This window comes from Acipenser ruthenus, chromosome 14 (assembly GCF_902713425.1).
Source record: "Acipenser ruthenus chromosome 14, fAciRut3.2 maternal haplotype, whole genome shotgun sequence".
Taxonomy (NCBI): domain Eukaryota; kingdom Metazoa; phylum Chordata; class Actinopteri; order Acipenseriformes; family Acipenseridae; genus Acipenser; species Acipenser ruthenus.
In genome coordinates this window covers 18,079,548-18,105,290 of record NC_081202.1, presented here as the reverse complement: position 1 = coordinate 18,105,290, position 25,743 = coordinate 18,079,548, and the positions used below count along the sequence as shown (strand labels likewise).

Sequence of the window (25,743 nt, the reverse complement as noted above, 5' to 3'; positions counted from 1 at the left end):
TCTATGTGTTTTATTTGCATGCAGCAGATGAAAAATAGTTTTCAAGAAAGGTAACATTTTCCAACTGGACAATCTGTTGTACACTGATAAGCACATGGCATACTTAAAATGATGGTTATCTGAATAGCTTTAAGAATGGAATTCATGTTTGTATTATCTTTGCCTTGAACCTTTAAGCATCTGTCTACACCTATCCTTTGCGCTGGTATCGCTCAATCCAGCCACCCGGGTCTAACTCCTGTAATCATCCCCTTTACTAAATATGTTGTTTTTGCCCTTAAGCCCAGCAGTGGTTAGTGGTGCTTTAAGCAATGTAAAGTGTGTGTCGCTGTGGGATAGTGCCACGTCTTGAGGTCTGTTGAGAGGGCCCGTATTGTGACTATACACAAGTGCTCTGACTTTTGCTACTGCAGTATTTCTCAATTTTCTGTAAGCCTTCATTTTATAACTTGCATGATGTATTGTGTATTGTGATATTAAGGTTACCATGGAAAATACCATCCCATTCCTAGAGATATCGTCACAGCTATGACATTACAAAGCCATTGAAATGAATAGGAGGACCATCCATGCCATTGTCAAATTTATATATACACTGCTGTGCAAAAGTCTTAGACAAGTCTTAGAACTGGCAGAAGGCACAGGTGTCGTTGTCCATCCATCAGCAGTCCAAAGCACCTTTGACCATTGTTTCATAGTCCAATTTCTGTGTTCTTGTGCATATTTTAGCATTTTAGTCTTGTTCCCCTTTCTTAACAGAGGTATTCTTACTGCTACAATTCCTTGAAGTCCTGATTTCAAGAGTGACCTTCGTGCTGTTGATTTGATGAACAACGACACCTGTGCCTTCTGCAAGTTCTGTTGTCAATTCAACGCTTGTCTTCTTTCTATTTCTTAAGGATATTATCTTCAATTATTGCTCATCCTTGTAACACAGCTATTTGGGTCGTCCAATCCTGGGTTTGTCAATTACAGATGATGTTTCTGTGTACAGTGCCTTGATATACTTGATATACTGGATTCAATCAAAATATTAGGACTCCTATAGCCACTGTAGTGCAATAAACCTGCTTTCTAGTGACACTATTGCATCACCAGCATTTTTGTATTCTAGCTGTCACAGATTTTTATATATATATTTTAAAGGCATAAGGCTATAAACACACCAACAAGTTTAACATATCACTGAATCCAGAGGACAGTCAAGAATTTGCCTGAGTAACAAGTTCTAATAGGGGATGAGGAGTGGGCACCCTTCCAAAATCATCAGGTGTGAGATTTATGTGTGATGTGCGTGAGAGGTTTAACTGCTACCATTTGTAGGCTGCTTTAACCTAGAGAACTCTTGTGTATTATTATAAACATCTGGAGTGAAAAAAAAATATTACCAAATCACAGTCACGAGAGGAGGAGACTCTCCGGTGATGTATCATTACATTAGTCTGGCAATATCTGACCTTTTCTTTCAAAATAAGAATGACAGTAGCAGGGCTCACTGCTTTTATTTTCGTATAGAATACAACTTGACGCTATTGCATAAAAATGACAAGCTTATTTCCTAATTGTTTTATTAAACATAGTCTTGTTGCAAACTGTGCCCAAGTTTCTCTTAAGAATTTAGCCAAACCTATATTTGTGTTGCAGATATATTTTTACTGGGTACCCTTGGAAATGCTGTTAAGACCCTGTTATTTATGATAAAATACATCATAAAATTCCCTATTCTTTTACTAAGACATATAAATTCCAGCTACAATGACAAAGAGAGGGTATGTGTGTGCCAATAAATACACCTCCAAGGAAGTGCCAGGGGAAATTATATGGCCAAGTACTGTGAGTGTTTTTATAGGGAGCCAGGATATCCCTGAGCAAAATGAAAATAACAAGGGAAGGCTTGTGCACATCTTGCTAAAAAATCCTTTGAAGACACCTGTCAGTTTTTTTTTAAAAAAAAACAAAACACTCTGTGTTGTTTTTGTATATAGTGATGTAAAATGTACTAAGCAGTACCATTCCAATTAAAACAAATGCTGTTTCCAAGAGGATCGGCCTTAATTCAGATAAACACTAAGTGGTGCGCCTTTATCATGTCCTTTAAAACAAATAAAAACCACACCATTATAGTGTTATGATTTTTCGTACTGGGTATGCATAACCAACACTAAAAAACAAACATGTATACCTGAAGTTTATCTTTAAAGCCTACAGGTATTAAATTACTACAAATATTGCAATAGAGATATTTTACTCCCATAGATCTGGTTTAGTCGGCAGCAATCCAAACTTAAAACAGGCTTAATGAAATTTGATTAATCTTGATTCTTTCTTTTTTTTTTTGCAGATAACCATCTCCTTGTTTCTTCTTTACAAAAGCCCCTGTTAGTTCCAATGGCAGACAAATGAAAGGGATTATTAAATCACTCTTCTGTTAACATTACAGTGCCATGAGTGAAAATAACTAAATAGATTGCCAAGTTATCTATATGTGAATAGTTTATTTTGTTAGTCATGGGTTTTTCCAGATATTGTGCAGCAACATGCCACATCAAATGGTATGCTTATAGAACACCTTCAAATAAGCCATGCTTAAAAGCTAAAAACGAATACCATACTGAAATCAGAATCAATACGCTGTGTTTAACTTGACTCCTTGGTGTGAAAGGAGAGCCTGCTCTGAAGGCCAAACTGTAAAAGTTAAGAATGCTATCGAAATCCTTTCATTACAAAGCCATCTTCATGCTATCTCAGCAACTACAGGTGAAATGATATCCCGAACATTACTTTGTAAATACCACGGTTCCAAACATGCCTTCACATTATTTCAACACACACTTTTTGTGTGGCACTATGCAGATTATTATGACTTTTGTCCATTTAAGAAATGCTGATCTTCAGAGCAATACAAGTCATCAGCTGAGGCAGATGATGAACGTATGTATCCCTTCTTAACTCTGTGGACATATACAGCAGTCACAGCAAATATTTGTACACACAGTGTACAAAACTCACACTGGTTCCACCTGCAAGACAGAACAACTACATTGTATTTTATAATATAAGGGCTAGGCCCAAACCCCAAAAAGTAACATGACTTATGTCCCTTCCACCTCAGAATAATGCAAGAACATATCTTACTGTATAGTACCGGTCAAGAAACTGGACTAATGGGGGGTGTGAGTAGTCTGGTAAGCTGGATAATTGACCCACACCCTAAGTAACATTGCTAGATGGAAAACTATTAGATTTGCCTGTTTTAAATGTTCAATGATGAAGGTACAAGCTAAAATGCTTGTTGACATGACTAAATTGCCAAACCCAAATTTACTTTTTACACATGATCCATTAAACATGTTTTGACAAGGTTGAATTCAGCAGAAATTAATGAATACTAAGAGAAAATGAAATCAGTGTTTAAACTAAATGCTACAATGAAATCAGTGTTTAAACTATATATATATATATCATCAACCTGAAATCAAACCTAATCTAACAAATTGCAGAGTTGCTGTTTTCTAGTCATAATTGCCCTTGTTGAAGGTGCAGGACTTTATTTATTACTGCTGTCCAATGGTCCACTTAACAGGAGCCACTTGTCGTGTTGGCTGAAAGCCTAGCCTGGATGAAGAGGGCTACCTGAAGGTTTGTTGTCAGAATGAGTAGGAGTGGAGAGAGGCTTGTCCCCGCTCACTGCTCTGTGTAAGATGTTGAAGTGACAGCAGGAAGCAAGTGAAGGGTGATGTGGGAGGTGGGTGCAGCTCCCTGGCTTTGTGTTGGGTCTTTTGTTAAGAATTTTAATAGAGGTGCGGCAAAAGGTTACAAAAATATAAAATTGCTTTTAGATTTTTTTTCATATAAAGAGGTGTATAGTTTTACTGAGGGAAATCAACCTTTAGCTAATATTTTGTGTTGGGGACTAAAACCTCATAAGTTTCCTAGTGTAAATTTGTACTATCCTTACTATACTCATTCATGCTGTAACATGCTGTAACTATTACGATGGTGATATTGCTTGTGTTAAATGATATCCTTGTTCAGATCTAATTTCATTATTACTTTGCAATAAAAAAAGTCTGACTGATAGAGCATTGTATTGGCTGCCAATAATGAAACATGCCTATAAAATATAATTTTAATTCAATTAAGTTTAATTTAATTGGGTTTTTGGTGTATTACAAATAACGTGACTAAAATAAGTTTTTAATTGTGTGGCTTTAAACTGGATGTGCTACACACCTCATACACCTGCAGCAAACAATCATTTTATTTTATTTGTTCCTCTGTGAAGTGCCCTGGGATAGTTGTTATGAAGGGCGATATATAAATGAAATTATGTTGTTGTTGTTGTTGTTGTTTTTGAGTGTAAAATACACAACCAGTATTTACAAGAAACCGTGCCAAGAAAAGAAAAAAAAATCATAAAATCCTTAATGCATACCAAATTTGAAAAATAAACCTCTTACATTAAATCAGTGTTGATAACTAATTGTATTTTCTCCAACAATTACCATATTTCTTTACTACTGCTAGGGAATTGGCAGTTCACCACGAATGAATCACGTCCCTGTCTATGTAAACATGGCTGGTTTCAATACAAAATGAATAATTACGTGATTTTCCAACTAAATGGTGGACTACAACAAATCGCGTAGGAACAACACACAACCTTAATTAAAAACGTTCAAGAAAAATACTTTTGCCCTAACATCTAATAAAATGGTTTGGTTTAAGGATTCCTTTCGGATAATAATTCAGGTTACTAAGCTTTAAAGTACATAAATCCGATCAAATATTTTTCATTATTTTGAATGCCAAACTTATATTTCACTTTAATGCCACGATTGCGGTAAGTGAGCTGCGGTAAGAAGTGTAAAACTTTAAGGCCCACGTTTAATGATTATTCACTTAATCATGGTTCAGGGACTGCCACAGTAAAACAAAAACAAAAATGGTACATGTTTAAGCTCTCTGTGATCTTCCATATCTTTGCTGCTCAGGTCAATTATGGAATCTACTAATTTCAACAATTTTCATAGAATAATTATATTCAACTTCTTTACATGGTGTTTTTATGAATCACCATCTAAAAACGGAACAGATGTTCACAGATATATCAGCAACAGCCATAAGATACAGTTTGCAACCTGCTATCTGTAGGTTAATATAAGGGTAACACGATAACACAGTATAATTCCATACTTTCCTAAGAAGTTAAGATAAGCCAATCAGCCCTATCAAAGACAGGACAGGGTGATAACACAAGTCAACACAAAGCAAAGTTTGGGGAGAGAGTCCACGTGGCACTACAATATGTTCATTGTTTTAAGTTTTCCTTGGTTCATTCAAGTTTTACTTACATCGACATTAAAGCTAGCCGTTAGAGGGTGGCATACAGAGAAGTAGTAGGAGGAATCAGAATGCAAGGCCAAATCCTGACAACAGCAATGACATGGCTAATGGAAAGCTGCAACTCAGTTACCAGTACTAACACAACAGAAAAATGTAGAAAGGGATACTTTTTATTTGTAGAAAGTGACGTGCAAGCTACAGGTTTCAGGCAACTTTGTTGCAAGCAACTGAATCAAAGGACTGTTGATTTTGTAGAAGCCAACTGTTGAACACGCTACTCCACTACTCCGCTCGCTCCACTGGCTCCCGATCACCGCTCGCATCCAGTTCAAGACTCTTGTACTAGCCTACAGGTGCCTTGACCAGTCTGCACCCAGCTACCTCCAGACCCTCATCTCTCCCTACACCCCCACTCGACCTCTCCGCTCCGCCTGCACTAGAAGACTAGCTCTACCACCGCTACGCTCCCCTGCCTCCAAAGCCCGCTCCTTCTCCACCCTTGCTCCGCAGTGGTGGAATGACCTTCCTACAGATGTCAGGACTGCCCAGTCCCTGACCACATTCCGGCGCCTCCTTAAGACTCACCTCTTCAAAGAGCACCTGTAGAACTCCTCTGTTTGTATCCTGGGACACTATCACCCTTCATGTAAATGTGCTTTATTTTGCTCTTATCAGCCCCTATTTTACTGCATTTAATCCTGTACTTCAGAATACTGTAATCTGCCAAGTTTTTAACCTGTAGTACTTTGTATTTAATCACATCCTGATGTAACTATCACTATTTAATCATATCCTGATGTAACTATCACTATTACCTGCTGTATTATTGAATTGTGGTTTGTCAAACTTGTACTTTACTTGAACAAAAGTTATTGTATTTCTTGCTCTTATTGTATTACTTGTATTGTAACGCTTGAAATGTTTTTGCTTACGATTGTAAGTCGCCCTGGATAAGGGCGTCTGCTAAGAAATAAATAATAATAATAATAATAATAATAATAATTGCATCATAGAATAAATCAGCCAATGAAGGTGATGTAAAAAGTCAGTGACAGCTGGAGAACATGAATGCAGAACCGGTGCGAGATATTGTGAGTGAGTCTCTCCTTATCGATTTTTTCAGGGTGATATTTTTTTCATTTTTCTTCTCTTTTATAGGTTATAATGACCAGTTTGTCAGTATGCGATGAGAGCGGCATTAAAGTCGACAAACTTATGAATATTGTATTCCTTGAAAAAAAAAAAAAAACGATTTACTATTATGAACCGTTTAAACATAATGTTGTGTTGGCATTATAGTCTAATATTCTAAATATATATATATATATATATATATATATATATATATATATATATATATATATATTTTTTTTTTTTTTTTTTTTAAACCGTTGTTAACAATATGTTGCGTTTAAGTTCCCAAGTTATGTTCAGTGGTCATTTTGTCTCAAGTAATGGCTTTCATTTGATACTTAACAGTAATGGATAAAGTGAGTGCTACTTTTTGTTTAAAGCCGTTTGAACATTGCAGTTCACCAGACGCAACTTGCAAATAATGTTACACAGTTACCGATATCTGATTTATAGAAGAAGAAAAGTCCTCACCTGGCATAATTAGGAATTTTGTTCAAAAAAACAACAAAAAAAAACAAAACTATGACAATAGTCACATTTCATCTTCTCTCTATTTACAATGAGTTATTTACACAAATAAAACAGAAAAACATTTAAGCCAAAAATAACACATTCAGAACAGAAATGATGAGGGTAATGGTAAATATTACTAATATTTGTTTATTTAGCAGACGCTTTTATATATATGCTCGTAAATTATGTGGACACTAAAAAACACCAATAAACTTTTATAAGAAATATCATCTACTTGTATGTATTGCCTTCTCATGCTATCCATCAACATTCTGTCTACAATTTCTACATTCTGTCGAATAGTGTCCCCAGAAATTTAAAGCATCAATATAGAAGCAACAGATTTAATTCTACATTTTCTAGCAACATGTAGACTAGTGTCCCCTTGGTTTAAGAGAGGAACACTGAGGGATTACAAAATTACAATGGAGGTCACATTATTATTATTTATTTCTTTCTTAGCAGACACCCTTATCCAGGGCAACTTACAATTGTTACAAGATATCACATTATTTTTACATACAATTATCCATTTATAAAGTTAGGTTTTTACTGGAGCAATCTAGGTAAAGTACCTTGCTCAAGGGTACAGCAGCAATGTCCCCCACCTGGGATTGAACCCACAGGTCAAGAGTCCAGAGCCCTAACCACTACTCCACACTGCTGCCCACATAGGCCATCAAAGGTGCTATTGAAGTGCATCAGAAGTCTTCAGGGCTGTAATTGTTTTCTATGCATAAAAAAGTTTTCTGTTAATCATTAGATACTTTTATGTACAGGCACCAATCCACGTGGAAATAATTAAGAACTAGATTAATAGATCAGTGACTGTTTAGATCATTAAAATAGACCCCATTGTGTCATGATTTAAGTACAGCAATTTCCAACATTGGAATAGTTAGAAATAACTTGATATTAGCTAAGAATATTGATCCTTCAATTAGGCATAATGGAGGTAAATACAAAATGCTCTAAAATAATGTGAGATTTGTAAATAACAGAACTGATATTTAAGGCACAGGAGATTTTATGTCTCGGTTTATTTTGCTTTATTTCATCTGGAAATACAAATGTAAGAATTATCTTCAAAATAGTGCCCTAACATTCATCATGTTACAGACTTCATTCTAACCGTAACCCTCACTATACACTTATTTTCCAATCTTGTAGAAATAAAGTCCTAATATAAACTAATATAAACTGACAAAAAAAATTTAAAATGGCTGATACATAACAGACTACATAACATAAACCTGCACTAATATTGTGTCATGACCGTTGTGCATTTCCATAATGACAGCCCCTAATGCTGGGTTACATGTTTCCCCACCAGTGCACCAGCAATTAAAATCTAACTACAAAATAATCACATTTTGTGAAGCACAGCCTGTTTCTTATATATATCCTGTGCACCAAGCACATAAACATCAAAAACTTGAAGTGAGAGAGGAGGATGCAAATGACAACTGTGTACATTATTATTGCATTATCCTTGTTTATTCACTGTTAGTATTTGCTGTTTCCCTGAGGCTGACAATTCTCTTATATTGGACAGACGTGGTCCTTAAAGTCAGGGAAACAAAACAATGACATACAAACTTTTTTAAAGAAGTAAAATCATTCCTGTTGATGTCAATGCGTTTAATGAACACTATCAATTAAGTTCCAAAGCAAAACAGGCATATTTGTTTTCTCAACATTGTGTCTTAGTGCTTGTTTTGCCAGCTTATTGATAAACTCTTGATAAAGTCAACTATACTTACTGTCACCATTTTTGCTCAGTTCACTGAAGTGATATTTAAAGGGTCTGACATGTGTGTTGGTATGGAAGGTCTGGTATAATGCTGCCATCTTATGGCAGTAGCCTGTAATGAAAAAAAAAATATTTGTGTGCTTTGGGAAAAATGTTGCTTATTGGCTGGTTCCATGGATCCTGGTTAATACTAATCTTGGACTGCCTTACCTTACATTAAAAAGACTAGGTTTAGTGCTAATCAGGGTCTGCGAACAAGCCGTAACAGTAATTCTGAAGTGTGCAGGGTCTAAGTACCTCATTCCATTTTGTCTCCGGCTCCACTACACAGACTGCAGGCTGGGAGAGCAATCAAGACATGAATGGATAACAATCAGTGTGGCAAAAAATAAACCGTTTTAAAAACATGTGTGCAATGTAAAAGGGGCCCGGCAAAAGCAGTAAACAATTACATTTTCAGTTTAATGTGCCCATGAATTTTCCGATTGCTGTTCTCACTATTATTATCATACACTACAGCTTGTTAATAATGTAATTGGACTGTTGCAGTGCAGTGGAGCAAGAACGTTTACTAATATATATATATATATATATATATATATATATATATATATATATATATATATATATATATATAAACAATAACAAGTAGTTGTCATGCCGTTAAAAATCTATAAATACCTCCAATGTTTTGATTCAAACACAGGCTCCCTTGAGAAAGATATGTACAACATATCGAAACGTTGGGCAGCTGGCTCTTTGAGCTAATATATATATATATGTATGTATATATATATATATATATATATATATATATATATATATATATATATATATATATATATATATATATATATATAGAAAAAACCCAATACAAACACTGTAAAGATTCTGTAAAGTATTTTTTACTTTAATACAATAATTGAGAACTCTGAACATTTAATGTGGCAGTGTGTAGTCTATGAACACAATACTTCTACATCATTTGTTGTTTTACTACTTATCCCTCTTTGTTCTTAAGTTATTTTTCCCACAAGCTACTGAGGTATAACAGAGGCCCGGTTTTTGGTATTGAACCGTGTAACAGTCTCGCGTTTTGATTGGTCTTCTCGGTCAGAGATATGATGTCAACACTAATGGGAAAGCTTGGAGGGGTTTTTAACATTGTGATGGGAGGACAGAAATAGATTTGCCTTATGTTCGGAGGAGAAAGATAGATCTGCTTTCCAGAAGGATTTAAGTCAAGCTCAGGAACAAAAGTGAGATGAGTTTGCACGTCTCAATTTAGCCCCCACAAAAAACACTGAAAAAAGGCTGATATTGTTTGTGCAAAAATACAGCAATCCAAACAGTGGTTATGTGGCCTATGAAGAAGCAATAAAGACATATGGTTTTAATCTAGTATGAGACATCACTTTTAGGGCACTATCTATATACTACAGCTTGTATACATTTCTATTCAAATATTTGCCAGGAGTGTTGATTCTACACTGCAGTAAAACACTGATGTTTTTGTAAGGATGGATGCTTCTGCATGCTAAGAATGTTAGGTGACTTTATCTATTTAAAAAAAACAAACATATAATAAATGTATCTGGCCAACACTGACTCCTCCTGATGCCCAACTTTCATGTCCTCAGCAGGGGCTTTCCTGCCAGGGCTGCCTGGGGACCCAGTGGAGTCCACTCCCTGGGAGCTTTGTTCAGTGGAGGGCCAGGGCGCATCAAATCTGGCCAGGGGGTCTGAGACTTGTCCCCTCTACAGCAGCAGATTTGCAGCGGCCAGGAAGCTGCCATCGACCAGGCTCTGACTGGATAACAAGATGCTCATTGAGGAAGGAGGGGAAACAGAGGGTTACAAAATGTGCAAGTTATTTTGATTTTTTTTTTTAAAGTAGCTTACATTTTTATCTCAGTGGAGATATGGAAATAAGACTCCCATTGCAGAGCAGTTTGATCCCTTCCTGGTTTTCCTAGACACACCTGAGCTTGTTACCTACACACACAATCTGGAATGGGTAAAACTACTATGCAATAGGAGTCTTATTTCCACCCCTGGAGTGGTTCTTATTGTAGTGATATTTTATATTAAAACTGGCTAATCTAAATAGTAAAGCAGACACCCAAGAAAGGCAAGCACGTAACATCCCGTTGTCTGCTAGTGGAGGACTACTGCCCTTAGCTGGATTTCATGACACCCACTGAATGCTGATTATTGTATTGGGCTGAATGCCTTCAAGCACATTGATTCACATTCTATTCAGATCACTCCGCATTTACAATCCAGGCTGTAGACCTAATCTTGTAATACTTTGTTGGAAATGTGATCTGCATTGTGTATCCCTACATACCTGTACAGTTTGAAGTGTTTAGCTGCTTATTCAAAGAATGTAAAACATTTGTGATTGTAGTGTATTGCAAGGAAGTGTGAGGGCCCCGTGCTGCAGGGTATATTACACCAAGAAGGGTGCTACACATGTACATTAGTTTCAGTATTGACAGGGTTTGTAATATCAAATATGTCTTTGTTTACTTAAGTTATAGTCACCTACTCTGGACCTTCAGGGAGTGAAGGCGTTGGACATTAAAAAAACTAAGTTCAAAGAGGTCAACGCTGCTCTACAACGCATATTAACAGAGACGTACTTTTAAGAATCCCCAGCGTCCATTTTATGTAATTAGTTTCAGAAACAACACCACTTCATGTAAATGTACATATTTAATACATTTGAGTTTTAAGGAAACCTTGTCTGATCAACGATCTGTCTATCCTTTTATTCTTATTGTTACACAGGTAGCGGCCACTGTGAGGCGATATAGCAAACTATTGTCCCAAACAATAGTCAATAACTCACCTCCTTCAGCACAGACACGTTGTCCAATCAGAACACGTTTCCTATTCAGGGTGAAAGTTGAGAGGTCAAAGAAAGCAGCCATTTTCTCGTGATATTTTATTTTTATTTTTTTAGTGCGCGGCGTGGGATTTGGGTTCTCTTGTGTTTTAGAGACTACTAGAATAAAATACCGGATTCAAAAATAAAATGGTGAGTTTGTAATTTATAACTTTGTGTCAACGTGAATGAGTTCTTCTTTTAAACGGTTATGTGAATCTTTCGTTCTAGTACTGTTGTGTCACGGTTCATTCATTTATTGGTTTGTTGTAGCGGTAATGAGTAGGCCCCGGCTCAGTGATATGATAGAGAGAGTACAGGCAGGTTGCAAACAATACAAAACCCGTTTGTTTGGTATACCACTATGACACTCACACAACATGTTTTTTATGAAAATGTTTGTTCAAACAAAAAGTGAGTATATGGGCTGTAACAAGAAAACAATTCCAGGATCTGGTCAGTGATTGTTAACAAACGCTAGCCTAAAAGAAACGTGATCTCTTTCATACTCTGTAATACTACCATTTATTGTTATAAAAGTCTCAATAATTATGAGTACTATATCTTTAACATATAGAAATCTACAGTTATTCATTGTATAACATGTTTTTTTTCTGAAAAAAATGAATGTCTGTTTCTGAAATTTACTGTATTGTTTTTTGTTTGTTTTTTAGAGTTTACCTCTGAACCCAAAGCCATTTCTCAATGGTCTAACTGGTAAACCAGTTATGGTAAAATTGAAGTGGGGAATGGAGTATAAAGGCTACCTGGTTTCAGTGGATGGGTACATGAACATGCAGGTTGGTAGATGGCCATGTTTACAAGTATAGGGATGAGAAAGTTTAACTGTATGGAGTTATTCATTTTATGACTTTGCTACTTATGGCCAAACAAAAGCAATTTATGAAACATGCTGCAGTAGCCTCTGTAGTTAGGTCTATGTAGGACATTCTCTACCGTTTTTTTTTTTTTTTTTTTTGTGACAGTTTACAAACTTTCTACTTTTGAGGATAATGGATTTTAAACTTATTTACAGTACATTTCAAATGCATCAAAAAATTGTAAAGCAGTTTATTAATATGTGTGTTTATTTTTGTCATACAAAAGCTGGCTAACACAGAAGAATATGTTGATGGAGCATTGGCTGGTCACTTAGGAGAAGTTCTTGTTAGGTAAGTTACCTGGTGTTAACTCACCTACTAGTTATTGGTATAATTCTATCAAGTGTTTTTTATTTGTTAAAGTTGAAAAAATGGGTCAAATATAGCACATGGCCAAGTAGACTTACCAATTGAGCTTTTATCAAATATGACATTTTTTTAGGATATATATATATATATATATATATATATATATATATATATATATATATATATATATATATATAATATATATATTTGTTCAGTTTGTCAGGCTGTCTTACGATGTGGCATGGTTCGGTATAGGGGCCTGCATTAATGAGTTCTGAACTGCCCTCATACGTTTGCAGTACCATACTAATTTTTTTTTATTTATTTTTTTTTTTTTTTTTAAAGATGCAACAATGTTCTGTATATAAGAGGTGTTGAAGAAGAGGAGGAAGATGGAGAAATGAGAGAATAAACATTTTGTACAAGAAAATCTCATTCCTTTTATACCGGATGCATCAGTTGTATGACTTTGTAACTGATTTAAGTTTTTGGTTTATGTTGATTTTGTGTCTTACTGAAACAGTTGTTTTTAGTTTAACTTTGTTTTCCATGCCGTGTGCTTCAAGAACAGCACAGAAATAATAAAATTGTGCATATTGCACTTTTTTTTAACACTGTTTAATGTGCGGTATTACTTGGTCAAATTAGGTAAGTGCCAACTATCTGAAGAATTTAATGGCTTGTGGAATAGTAATGATTTATTAAGTTTAATACTGATAGTAATCTCTATAGGATTGGTCTGTCCATCACTATTACATAATTGAAGATTATATGACAAGTGGAATTTCTCCTGTTTACATTCCTTGGGATTCCAAATACGATGTTCATTCAGTAACAGGACATCATACGGTTGGGATAAACATATGACACAAAGGCTTCTATTCATAGTTTAGCCTGCCATTTTGAGAGATCTTCCTGCCTATAATTGTATTTGCTCCTAGCACCGTTGATGCCCCCTTGTAGTTATTGCTTTGTGAATAAGGCCTTGCTGCTTTCAGTTACACTTACCAATATTCTTATTTGACATCTAAAACCATATTTGTACTTTTAATGGGGAGCAGAAATATTTGTCAAACCTCTTTTACACAAGGTATTACATAGTTGTATGGCATTTGAGATGCCTATTAAAAACTATTAAATCAGTTCCTATGTAGATGGGACTTTTTGTTAAAATATTAATCAGTGCCATCAGCCAATCGGCTTCCTGCTGTCGCAGGCTTCAAGCAGACAAGAGATGTCTGCTGCCATGTCACACAATTGAATTTAAAATCAATCGAAGCAAGTACCGGCTTTTTCATTTTTACTTGCTGTAATGAAATCTCAATTCAAATCTATTGGACAGCAGCAATCAAACACAATTGGTCCAAATTGGTTTTATTATCCACGGAATCATCCAGTTCGTGCTGTGCATCAAAACCAGCTAATTAACACTGTGCAACTATGAAAGCAATTATTTTACAAAGTAGTAAAAACACTTGACTTTAAAAGGTTGTTACACAAAGTATTTGGTCTACGTGTCAAACATCTAAAAAATAAATAAAAAAAAAAGTGTAAGCACTCCTCCAAATGTGTTAGTTCTCTTGAAGAACTTTATGTAAAGTAATACAACAAATCTTCTTGCTCCTTGGTAGTCATCCCCTTGGATTTGTCAACATGTTTTATTGTTGGTGGCTCTGAGCGGAACATCAACTTTCTTCCAGCCTAAAAAATAATAGAAAAACAATGATCTGTAAGCTGTATATTTTCCCCAAGTTACCTAAAAACAAGACAATTTAATAGCAGAAACTAATAAAATAAAAGAGCAAAAATGCTCTGCTGTCACATTAATCGATTAGCCTGCCTGCTTTTAAGTTTTTACGTTAATCAGCCAATCAAAACAGTACCAGCATGAGCCTGCTTTTCTTAGTGGTGGTTGTTTAACATCAGCTCCCACGCTATAGTACAATGGAACACAATAAAGAACAAGCACTAACAGACTGAGACCATACCGCCTGCGAGCTGCATCCTCCTGCTTATGAGCCACGTTATCAGAACCTTACAAGTAAGTTGAAAATGTATTCAGTTTTTAATGTTAGCAGATTAGGGGGTTATAATACTTATCTTTGGCCTGCCAATTTTCAGTGAGGAACACTGACCTAGAAGGAAGTTATGGAAGAGAGGGTAGTCCGAGTTGGTCTGATTTAAGGAAATGCATAAGATTTGTGATCTAGTGAAGATATGAGGGTGGGTCAGCCTGCTTCCAACCAAACAAAATCAGGTGTCTAGTCAATAGAGTTGCAAAGGCCAGGGAGTTGGTGACTGCAGCTTAGACAGAGGAATATCAATGGTTACTACACTAAAGCGCAATGTGTGGGGTGGGATCAATGGGCACTTGCAAGGTCTGACAAGGTCTCAAAAACAGGTCCAGAATGGAGCCATTCTGGGCAAGACCAGAACATATGGATGAGAGAAACAGGTGCTAGTGTGCATCTGTCACACATTGAATCCAGTTAAGGTTAAATTCAGGCCCGAGTCAAAATGTTGAATTGTATCAGCCTATGTCAAGCACAGACCAAAAATGACTGCACGGGTGACAATAGATTTCAATACATCATCTGTGAAATTCTTCCTACTGGGTTTTCAGTGTAGACAGTGAAGGGCAATACAGATGTTCTGTAATTTAGATACAACTCCCCTACAGTCATGGTTAGATTCTTGTATGGAATCAATAGTGGATTTTTAGGAAGCAGCAGAGGAAATTGAGCAACTTTAAGTTCTGAATTTGTAAGTAATGAAAAAAGTGTTTACGTGGTAGGTTACATTTTTGAGAATGTTGGTGAAATGATTTAAAAACAGTTTTGTACCATATACTAAAAGTAGTCTCCCACCGAGGGTGGGAACAGACAGTTTACAGGAGAAGACATGGACATGGATTATAGGCCGAACTTCTGTCTAAACGGAGCCCAAATCTGGAGGGAGTGACAGACAGGGAGGAGTATATTAGTGGAAGTTGGGAAGACCGGCAAGAAGCAGTCTCCAGGACCATCCATGGAGGCCCATCTAGTTGGAGGTGAGATTGCGACCAGTGCAACTGATTGCGAATGTTAGCCAACCAATAGTAACATTTAAAGTTAGATAGATCCATACCCCCATTGATTTTATTCTCTGGAGAAAGTCTGTGGATTCTGATATGCTTTTTTGTTCCAGATAAATAAAGAAAGGGACATAAACAAGGGCTAAATTATAATAACATTCTATGGGACCTCATAGCTTGAGTTACTTCATCTAGAGAAAACGCCTCCTCCAGGTGGACAGTGAATTGACAAGTAGAATAGAAAGGTTCTCAAAAAAAGACTGTTGAGGAGGGATCTGCAGGTGAATCAGATGTGTAAAGAGTAGAGTACTTTTTTTTTTTAATTGATCACTGATCTGCTGATCTACTGGGGGCAGGCCCAATTGCAAGCTAATTTGTGGCATCAAATGTGAAGCAGTAGACTGACACAGCTGATGTGCCCAAACTTTGCTTATCTTGTCAATGTGTTCATATATTCTGCTAAGAAATGAATAATAATATATTCTGTTCCGTGATTTAATCAGTAATTGTTTTGCCTTTTGTGTGGGGAAAAGGTGTAATTCAGTTTGTAAGATCAATTGTTGTTTATGGAGATCTGGAGTGCATGTCACTGATCTAACTGTAAAATAAGATCAGTTAATTCTGAGAGCCATCCCGTTCTGAGTTTTAATGATTTGAAGTAAATTACTTGCCCATGTAAATATTCCTTTGGGGTTTCAATAATGTAGCTAAGGATAACCTTGGAGTAGTTGGTGTCTAGGAAAAGGTCTATCTGGGAAGAAATAAACTGGACAAAGCTTTTACCAGAGAGTGGCGGGGTGGAATCATCATTAATGGTGAGGTGCTGTCTGTCTGAGCAAAACAAGCTTCAAACCCAAGGGGTCGTGGTCTTACATGACTATACAGTTATAGGTACAAGAGTGGACAATGGGAGGCAGATTTTATCCAGAAAGAAATAATCAATACAGGAGTGTGGCGGACAGGCAAATAAAACAAGTACTGCCAAGCGGTCGGAATAGATTAGAAACCTCATGTGTCACGAAATGAACGAACAGTAAAAGCAGATTGTGAGGGAGAGGCTAGGTTTGACGAAGAGCTGTTTAGCTTGGTGCAAAGAACAGTTCACCACCTCCCCCCCCCCCCCCTCCCCCTGTATAATTGTTAAAAACACAGATTTCAGTACAAACCCTTTTCTTTGTGTCTGCATTTGCTCTCTGGATTGCAGTTCTTAGCCTTTCCTCCTGCTGTTGCTTCTTAATTTTGATTTGTTCCTCACGTATCCTTTGAAGTGCAGAACAATGTGTGTTAATTATACACATTGTCACTTATATTTAAATTTAAAACAGTTAACCTTTTTAATTTTAGAGGTGATTTAAATATATATATATATATATATATATATATATATTAGTGTAAAATAATGCACTTGAAAGCTGTCATGTCCTAAAACTGCAGTTGCTCATCTATGTTTTCTATAGAAGCAATACCTCAGTCGCATTTCCTTTTCTTTTGAGCGTTCAACTGCTTCCACTTTATCTCGTGGCAATGTTTCCAAGCTCTCCAGTAATTCTTCCATTCGGTTCTCTATGCTTGTTAACATCTGCAGTGTGCTGATTTTTGCTGGAACTTCACCAATGCAAGACTTGTAGACATCATCCACTTTTTTGTTCAACATATTAAGTATAGAATCCTAAAGTACAAGATAACAAATATAAATTTTGTTTCAACGCAGAGGTAAACAAAATTGCAATTGAGTTTCTTTTTACCAGCCGCATTTGAATATAACATTTTCTGGCAGGCCTATCGTTGTGCATTATCTAGGCAAAATTCACATCTTATTGACCCTGGTCATCACTGCAAAAAACACTTAACATACAAATATGTGATCTTACAATTCTGTTATTGGCCTTACTTGTTTTTGTGAATTCACTTCTCCATCGGAAAAAATTCTAGACTTGAACTCTAGTTCTGAAGCTTTCTCCTCTTCCCTTATAATGGTTGCTTTAAGCATAGCAATCTGCTGCTTTAGTATTTCTGTTTCATAATTCCTAAAGAAGTGACCAAATACAAAACACAAAATTCTCATCAAGCTCAATTATGTGGTTATCAGATATGGATACTTTTCACTTATCAAACCAACAGTACAGTACTAGCAAAGGATGCTATTCAAGGAATCCAATATTGAGTGCTCATAAAGTGTAGAGTATTAAATAAGTAACAACTACAATTAAACATAGTTGTTGCCATAAACTTAATGATTGATTACAAAATATAACCCCTCCTCTAAATTAAGTTACCATTATTGCTATATCTTTATTGAACGTATTTCAGTACAGTATGTATTTCAATACAGTATGCCATATGTGGTTTACCATTGCTGTGCTATGAATGCTACTCAACTCAAGCTAGTGTATAGAACACCATAGGAGTGAACAAAACAAATACATCTAATAGATCATCTTTACTACATATCCAAGTATCATTATTTCAGGAATCTGCAGAAAATGTATTTTTTTGAAGATGTCCTCATTGACTTGACATTACGTTACATGATCATATTCTACATAGTGCAACCTAAAACCAGCCACCAAAGGTATTGAACATTTGTGGCAGCTTAAGATAGGTGGCTGCTTTTTCAAGGTGCCTCTCCTTTACTTGTAATGAAAAGAAAGCAATCCCCCTATTGGGTTAACAGTATGTGTTTTAGTCTACCTAGAGTGTAACAAACATACATTCTCTCCTTTGTGATACGGGCGTTCATATGTATTTCCTCCATAGCTTCCTCTGTTTCTTGAAAGTTTTGTATATATGAAAGATTTTGCTCTTCAAGCTCTGTTAAAATGTTCAACATCTCCTTTGGATCTTTGAAGTAGAGCTCAAGTTCCTGGTAGTAAACAGAAATCTTAGTAACACAGTACAAACCTTGCCTCTAATGAGGGAAATAAGAAAACATTTAAACATAAAATCTTTATAGTTTATGTAAACCACCTAGACTCATGCAAGGGCACTTTTAGACCATGCAGCTCTAGACCTGGTTTAAGTAATTTATAAGATATCTCCCTGAATAGCAGAAGAAATTGGCAATGTTTACAATGACTGTTGCCCCCCCCCCCCACCCCGGTGTAACAATCTAAATTATTGATGTCATTATACCATCAACATACCCGTATTATACCTTTCTAGATTTTGGAAATGCACGTTACAACCATGGAATGCTTGGAGGGGGTAGGCCAGAGCCAGTTTGGTTTGATTTGATTGACATTGTCCCATGGGTCAAAATAAGGTTAAGTTCCAGGGACAAATTGAAAATCATCATCTTACAGACAGAAATACAGTATTAAGAAATGCTTATCTCACAAATGCAAAATAAAATGCAACATAAAAGTAGTAGAATGATCAAATATACCTGATGTAAACCCGGGAGGCTGTAATAAAGTACAATTGGAATGTTTCTGTAATATCACTCTTAGATCTTACAAACTCTCTTTAATGCAATATATGTTTAATTCAGAGTACAATTCTTTTTAAATATTAGCACAGCCCCTCCTTAATTACCATAACATGACACCCACTGGCAAGGCACTCAGAAGTTTGTTATACACCCATGTCATAATAAAAAAAGATGAGCAAGTGGATTTTTTTCAGGAAATCTAGTGCCACAATTAAACGTGCTACCTCTGTTTCTGTTGTAAACATAGCCACAGCTTGCTTAGTATGGTACTTGAAAAGTACATCAATCTACAGACTGTCCCATAAAACATAAGATATGATTGTTAATATTGGTTGTCTCTTTCTTTTAGATGTGAAATGTCTTAAACAAAGAGGAATGTATTCTCTGGAAAGAACCATTGAACATATGAATGCAAAATGAGGTCATATTAAGTACATTGTGTAAATATTTTGCAAAACATATGCTATTTCCTATGGTGCCTGACTTATGGAACACCCTATATATATATATATATATATATATATATATATATATATATATATATATATATATATATATATATATAATGTGTGTGTGTGTGTGTGTGTGAAAGACTTGAATAAATAAACATTTCTATTCTGTTTGAAAAGTAAAAACAAACCTCATCACTGTCTGAGTCTCTGTCTTCTGCTCGACGGTCAGCAATGCTTTTTATGCTATAAAAATAAATATTCTGCATCAACTTTGTTTATCACCTTATTTGAATATATGTAATACAGCTTCTGTAAGCGTCTTTATGGGTGCTATACTGATTATTTAATCACAAACAGTAATTAACATATATTAAAAATGTAATTATTTTGTATTGACAACAACTTCATGTGAACTTAGACCATGTTAACAGCTAACCTTTTGTCAGTTGGTGTTCTACTCATACGTCTCACATTAGAAACTTTGATTGATTCTCTCCGTGTAGTTATTGAGGCTTCAACTTTAACAGAAAAACAGAAAATATATAATAAAGTCATGGCATGCTTTTTTTTAAACACAAAACTGAACTGTACATGTAATAAAAAACAATATATGGTTACTCTGGGGTAATATATGTTTGGATATCACGGTAAGCCAGCTACAAATTAGGCTTTGTTTTTTTAGTAACACTTGAGTTATAAATTGTTTGATTGTTAGTCTTGGTGTGGATCAGGATGCAGAGCGAGGGTAGTTGATATCTCCACCCCCACCCGCCACCTCTGAGGGCCGCCTTGGCAGGAAAGAGGAGGACCCCCAGGCCAACCCTTACTACACTCCAGACCCCCGATACAGCCATTGAAGAAAAGGCCTTAATAAACTTGGCACATGGTTTTTGTTCTTTAAATCCAAGAAACAAGTTTTTCAAAGACCAGAACACAATTTCAGCTTTCTTTGTCTTAGTCAAACAGTACCTGCCTTTTGGAAATGCCGGTTCCAAGGCCTTTTCTTCTTTCTTCTTCTTGTCCCTTTCCTTGATTTTGACTTTCCTTTTCTGATCTTTCTTTCTTTCCTGTTCCTTTTTCCACTCTGGGGGTGTCATATTTGTCAAAAAATCCTTATAAAGCAAATATTCATTCAAGATTTCCTCATTCTTTGAAATTATACTGCAGAAGAAAGGCAGTACATTGTTTATGTTTTTATTAATAGTACACCTATATATAAATATAACCATTGAACAGACTATATAACTATAAGACAGAGTAAATCTATATATAAATATAACCATTGAACAGACTATATAACTATAAGACAGAGTAAATCTATATGTAAATATAACCACTGAACAGACTATATAACTATAAAACAGATGTTCTGGGTACAAATCCCTTCTTTTTATGAATGCAAGTGAATCTCATAATAGAAATTCAAAAAGAAAAATGAGGACATTTCTAAAGTAATTAAAAAATGATGGCAATTCCCAAAGTGGCTGATATTAATAAGAGGTTGGCTGCAATAAACATTAACTTCTCACAGGTACTATAACCTGCTGAATAATGTTACGTTAATATATTGAATTACATACCGCTTTGTAGTTTTTCTGACAAAAATGGAAATGTGACATTTCGAAATCTAATATGAAATACTGTAATACTATTATGCTTCTGTTAGACTTCTGTGATATCATTTTGATTACATGGTGTTAAATAAAAGAACAAAATTATGTTCATGTAGTTTATTATGTACATGCACTCAACCAGGACGAATTCTGGTACTTGCATTTGTACAACCAGCAAAAAAAAACCATCACCAGTCACATAATGTTTACTCCATGTCTATTCCCATTTCTATCTAATTGTGTTTGTGTTTTCATTCTAACATGTATAAAATGAACTGCAATTGTGATGATACAACCTATATGTTATCTGGTAAAGGAAGGGACAACTACTGTAAACAGCTGGCTTTGTACTGTGGGAATGGAGTAGACTGGGAAAATTGGTAAGACGTGTACAGTAAAATTGAACATGGTTAAACAGAGGACTATAGGGGGATAACAAGTGCCAAAAGTAATGCTTAGGTCACTGGTTCGATTATGGCTTGAAGGACATGTTTTTTTCATATATAGTTTTTTTTTTGTATTATAGTATTAGTATTATATAGTATTATTTTTTAGATTAAATTTATATAAACATACCTTTTAATTGCCATCATTTTAGCAGAGGCCCTCTTTATTTCATTAGCTTTCTCAAGTTTAATTCTTGTTTCTTGCTCTGCTCTAAAAATAAAAAATAAAAAGACAATTAACCTTGAATATATATATATATATATAAAAAATTTCATAATAAATTATATTAAAAAAAAGATACATTAATTTACATTTTAACTGCTTCTACAGAAGTTAGGTCATTTTCCTTGAGAAAATTATCAAAAGTGATTGCATCTTCCTCCAGATGTTTTTCAGCAAGTCTTAGTTTTCTCTTTTCATTTGCAGCTATTTCTTCCATTTTCTTCATTGTATCGTGTTTCACAGATAGCGAATACTGTAATAATACAAACAAGTGAGGCTAAGTTTTAAACCACAACTGTCTACTGCTTAACAACATTCTGCTTACCAGGTACCTCTGGACCAGAAGTAAGGGCTATCCTCTAGATGAGATGTTAAATCAAGATCCTGTCTACTCTGAGGATGTTAAAGATCTAAATGCATTTATAAACTCCTTTTTAATCCATCATTGAGGCAGGAAACCCCTAAATATTACATTTACAGTATGAAAATGCTATGACATAAAACTGCATTCTTCATTAGTTTTTTGTTTTTATATATAAATTTAGTGTGTCCAATTATTATTTTATACCCGATGTTCTCCCAATTTGGAATGCCCAATCGCTTTTCCCCTCACCGCAGCAATTCCCAACATGGCTCAGGAGACCAGAAGGTTCAGCGGGCGTCTTCCAATCCCACGACCAAGCCAGCTTCCCTTTTCACCCAGGAACTCGAGAGCGGGTGTCAGCGAGCTACTGACCTCTGAAGGACAAAGGCCAGCCCTGTAGTTGACTGCCTTTGAGCCCACTGGGCGCCTGGCCAGCAGGGTTTGCTGTAGCGCGATGAGGAGAAATAGTCCCAGTCATTTTTACCTCCCCAGCCCACAAGAGCGCTAGAGCCAATGCAACGCTCCCTTCGGTCCCCAGCGAAGACCGGCCTACTTCATTCAGTCAGGACGCGAACCTGCGCTGTATGACAAAACTGTATTCTTTTAATAATGTACATTTTATTAACATTAAACAACATTTTACCTGAATACGGAACATTTCCCGTTGTTTTGTCATATAATTTCTTAAGGACTCCTTGTAGCAATGACGATCTGTCAATACATTTACAGTAAATTAACATTTGATTTTGCTAAAACTACAGTCCTATCTATGTTTTGTTTCTTGATAAAAGGCTGATTATAACAACAGTTTGAGTGTGTCAGTTTGTGCTGATATATACAGAGAACCTGGATTTTTGTAGTTGTATAAATGAAACAAAAATCAAGAGGCAGTTAGTTTATATAGCTTTTCTTACTGTAATTTCTTTAATTTAAAATCATCAAGATGCATGATTCTCACCTTTTGTAACCACCATGGCCCGTTCTGAACAACTTTTCTCCTCTTCTTCAATTTTGTTTAAAAACTCGGAAGCATTTTTCATGATGGATGTGCGGCATCTTAATCTTGATAAAACTGTGGTTTTGAGTTGAACTGGTAGATGATCATGAAGAACTTTAACCTGCATTAATTTGTACAGTATAATATTCTAAAATCTATGTCAACTTGAATACTGTAATTCCTTACAACAAAGCATACTTTAAAAAATAAAGAAGGACCCTTAAGTAGGAAACAGATTTATATCCACCTGTAGGAGGTGCACTCTACAAACAGTGCTGTAAACCAAAGTAGATTAATGTTATTACTAGCTGGCAGATGGTGTACACATAAAGCTGTCAATTTGACTAAATGTGATGTGGCTTTAAAAAAGTAAACCCCTTTTTTTACTTTAAAAAGATCAAAAATATTGATTATACTTTATGTGTGCATGGATTGCTGAGACAAGAAACAGAAAACAAGAAAGTAGTATTATTCTTTAATAAATGTATTTGTTAAAATACATATTTTATTTTTAATTAAAAATGAACGCTTACTTCTTGCTTTTTCTGAAGTTTTTCTCCCATAAAAAATAAATCCTGGTGTAAAGGTATGACAAAGGGATTGCCAGGGCTTTGGACATCTTGATCTGTCAATGCAGACAAAAATAAAATGTATTAGGCAGTATAATCTAAGAAACATATTGAACTGCCTCTTACACATTTATTAAAAAATACAAAAAAGTAACATCATAAACACATTGTCAATCAGAAATTCCAATATGGACGGAGCATTTGCATTTATTTAAAATGGAAAGTAAGCTGTTACAAAACCAATTATAGAACAATAGCCTATTGGTACCGTGGTGGATTCAGTTCAGGTTATTTACTCCCAGGTGAATCCTTATCTGTCAAAAATGATTCTGTTTTGATGTGCATACTTTTCAATGTCAATAAATTATATTAGATTTGAATACACATACCTTTTCAAAATACTGCCCTATTATTCATAGGAACAGATAGTCGAGTTGTGGTTATCATTCCTATATCTACAGTATATATATATATATATATATATATATATATATATATATATATATATATATATATATATATATTATAATAAAATACCTCTGAAAGCTTCTCTTTTTGACAGGCTTGTTTTAATTTCTTGTGCCTTCTTTGTCGTTTGGGTTTCAGTATAAACTAAAAGAAACATCAAACGCAGCATGTAAGTATTTCTAAAATGTAAACTCTAACTTGGAAACAAAATGGAGGTAGCAAGTACAATGATTAGAAAACAATTATCCACAATCTTTCTTCTGAGTGACAGTATCTTATACATAGGTACATATAATATAATGTTATATATATATATATATATATATATATATATATATATATATATATATATATATATATATATATATATTATTCAAGATTTATATAATTCACACTTTTTTTATCTATAGTTTATTTTGTATAAAATGTTTTACACTCAACAAAGTTTAATATACAGCATGTCATAATGGTAGGTTATATGAGGTTATACTATCTTAATTTTTTTGCCACTTAAAGAATCTGAAATCAACATATCAATGTATTTCTTACCTGAATTAATTTGGGGCATTTTTGAAATGGTAGATGGTGACTGTTGTAAGTCAACTGATGCCATATTTCTTTTGAGGGGTTTCTGAGAAGCTGTAAACTTTAGAATTCATTAATGCAAATTATACATAACAATACACACAATATTGAGGTAACACAGTGGCAGTAAATGAATCACAAATTCTAAACAGTGTCATGGAATATGCAATTATCAGGAACAAATTTACAGTATGCATTTTATAATGTGCTTAGCTTAGTTTAGCCCCGTGCAATTTGTAGGTGTGTCATTAACCACAGTGCTCAATCCAAGTTCACCTACTCTGAAATGTAATACAATGCTAACTCTTTATAATACCTTTCCATAGTTTAGCCTTCTTGGGACTTTATCAGACTGGTGACAGTCCAGTTTGTTTGCAGTACGTGTAGTTTTAGCTGTATGCGCCGTCTTGCTTGTAATAGGATTAAAATCACATTTAATTAGCTTGTTAATAGTATTACAGCAAAACAGAAATTGATACGTGTGTCAATACGGACTCTGTATGGAATATAATCCAAAGACTGTTCATTAATTAACACATGCAGAAGACACGGTTTGGCTTCTTTTTAAATGTGTTTTCTGTTGTTTTGTGAAAACTAACAACAGGTACAATACCTCAGCACGTTTAAAAAGCTGCACTGTTCTGTGTTTATTAAATATCTACACTGTAATATAATTCTACAAGCTGCCTAAACCTTC

General features: G+C 35.1%; 2 protein-coding genes and 1 long non-coding RNA gene across 3 annotated transcripts; 1 reads left to right on the top strand and 2 right to left on the bottom strand.

Annotated features, from left to right (window-relative positions):
• The first annotated feature begins 11,624 nt into the window (after positions 1-11,624).
• On the top strand, positions 11,625-13,438 carry LOC117419691 (small nuclear ribonucleoprotein F). Its single transcript, XM_034032692.3, has 4 exons — positions 11,625-11,789; positions 12,311-12,436; positions 12,744-12,808; positions 13,172-13,438. Exons 1-4 carry the CDS (start codon positions 11,787-11,789, stop codon positions 13,236-13,238), a joined length of 261 nt encoding a protein of 86 aa, XP_033888583.1. The 5' UTR covers positions 11,625-11,786; the 3' UTR covers positions 13,239-13,438.
• A 904-nt stretch (positions 13,439-14,342) lies between these two features.
• On the bottom strand, positions 14,343-20,331 carry LOC117420093 (cilia- and flagella-associated protein 100-like). Its single transcript, XM_034033612.3, has 7 exons — positions 20,218-20,331; positions 19,970-20,024; positions 18,611-18,762; positions 17,791-17,926; positions 17,366-17,568; positions 17,066-17,159; positions 14,343-14,527 (listed from the first exon to the last, which is right to left on the bottom strand). Exons 1-7 carry the CDS (start codon positions 20,241-20,243, stop codon positions 14,417-14,419), a joined length of 777 nt encoding a protein of 258 aa, XP_033889503.3. The 5' UTR covers positions 20,244-20,331; the 3' UTR covers positions 14,343-14,416.
• A 3,634-nt stretch (positions 20,332-23,965) lies between these two features.
• LOC131697358 (uncharacterized) lies at positions 23,966-25,242 on the bottom strand. Its single transcript, XR_009307192.1, has 3 exons — positions 25,011-25,242; positions 24,531-24,605; positions 23,966-24,049 (listed from the first exon to the last, which is right to left on the bottom strand). It is a non-coding gene; the product is annotated as an uncharacterized LOC131697358 (long non-coding RNA).
• Positions 25,243-25,743: the final 501 nt, after the last annotated feature.